Source organism: Mobula birostris, chromosome 6 (genome assembly GCF_030028105.1).
Source record: "Mobula birostris isolate sMobBir1 chromosome 6, sMobBir1.hap1, whole genome shotgun sequence".
Classification (NCBI taxonomy): Eukaryota; Metazoa; Chordata; class Chondrichthyes; order Myliobatiformes; family Myliobatidae; genus Mobula; species Mobula birostris.
The window spans coordinates 34,226,763-34,228,090 of record NC_092375.1 but is presented as its reverse complement, the minus strand read 5'-3'; the positions used below and the strand labels follow the sequence as shown (position 1 = coordinate 34,228,090).

The 1,328-nt window shown below is 41.9% G+C and overlaps 1 protein-coding gene across 1 annotated transcript; it reads right to left on the bottom strand.

Moving 5' to 3' along the window:
• On the bottom strand, nucleotides 1-1,078 carry LOC140199752 (putative protein ARB2BP). Its single transcript, XM_072262232.1, has one exon. It carries the CDS (start codon nucleotides 1,030-1,032, stop codon nucleotides 1-3), a length of 1,032 nt encoding a protein of 343 aa, XP_072118333.1. The 5' UTR covers nucleotides 1,033-1,078.
• Between the last annotated feature and the right edge of the window lie 250 nt (nucleotides 1,079-1,328).

Genomic DNA, 1,328 nt, shown 5'->3' with positions numbered 1-1,328 from the left:
CTAATTACTGTCAGATGTTCTTTTTGGTTTTTCCTTGCTTGAACGTCTTGTAACAATTGGCGACCTAGTGAATTGGTTAGTTTTCTGTGTATTTGAAACTTTCTTCAAATACTTGAAAATAGGGTGCAAGCAAGATGCAGGCGCCAAATCGTGGTTTTCGGTGCCTGCCGAAACTTGTGGACAGTCGGCCCTCATAGAGCTGACGGGCTTGTCCAGAGGCTTGTTGCTCAGTAACCATTTACGGCAGTTCTTTGCGATCCAGTCCCGTTCCGCTGGGCCAACATCCTGATGATCTACATCGTGATTAGAATTTATGAACGCCACGGTATATACTTTGTTCATCACCTCTGAACGTTCAGTTAACAGACTCACAAACGCCAAGCCACCATAGCCGTGAACAACGAACGCCACACTCATGGGAGCACATTCGGATAGGAAGTGGTCCCAAATGTACAATATATGCTGTTCATGACTTTCAACCCCCCTTTTTAGCTTTTCAACCTTGTGTTCAGTTTGAGGACATTCCGCATTTGCGGAATGGCCCGTCTCGATTGCCAGGAAGTTGTCGTTGGGATTTAATACCATGACCTCATATTGCTCGCTTAGAGCTCGTTTAATGAAGGGGATTTGTGTGCCCGTGTCCAGACAATCGTGCACAATCAATTGTTGGGACCATGCACCAGCCCGCGTAACCCCGCGATCTTGGACGAAAACAATTAACTTTGAAGGAGCATTTAGAGCACCTTCGCTCATGAAACAAAAACTTTTAGGCTCATCCTCTGCGGCATCTTCAGGAACGTAGAGTCGTTTCAATCCACATCCCTTCTCTAATAGTTCATATATGTACTCGGCTAAAATGGTTCCGAAGGCAGTGTACCACTCATGGTCCAAATTCATTGCATTGTGCTGCTTGAAAACAAATGGTTGGTTCGTTTCGATGTGTCTCAGTTGGCCTTTTTCATTGAAAATATAGTTGAATTCTTTAAGTCGTTTTGCTTTTTCCATTTGCATAAGAATAATTCCTTCTTCCATTTTCCAAAATAGTACCAGACCATCGAGTCACTCTATCATGAGATTTAATCAAAATGTGGTCAGTTTTCCGTTCTGGCACGCTATTTCACTGAGGGTGAAAAGCCTTTATTATCTCTGGCTTGATTTGTTTAAACAATCCAATGTCATTTAATCTTAATTGAACAATAGAGTGCTTGTAATTACGATAAAGGCAGTTCTGCAATTAATTTATTGGATATATGAACGTATAGATTACAGAGTTTATCTCAGTCCTCCTTTGCAACAAGAAGTTCCAAATTTGGCATCATATCAATCAT

What these genes read in the sequence shown, in the direction of transcription:
- LOC140199752 (XM_072262232.1), bottom strand. Translation starts at nt 1,032, where the DNA reads ATGGAAGAAGGAATTATTCTTATGCAAATGGAAAAAGCAAAACGACTT.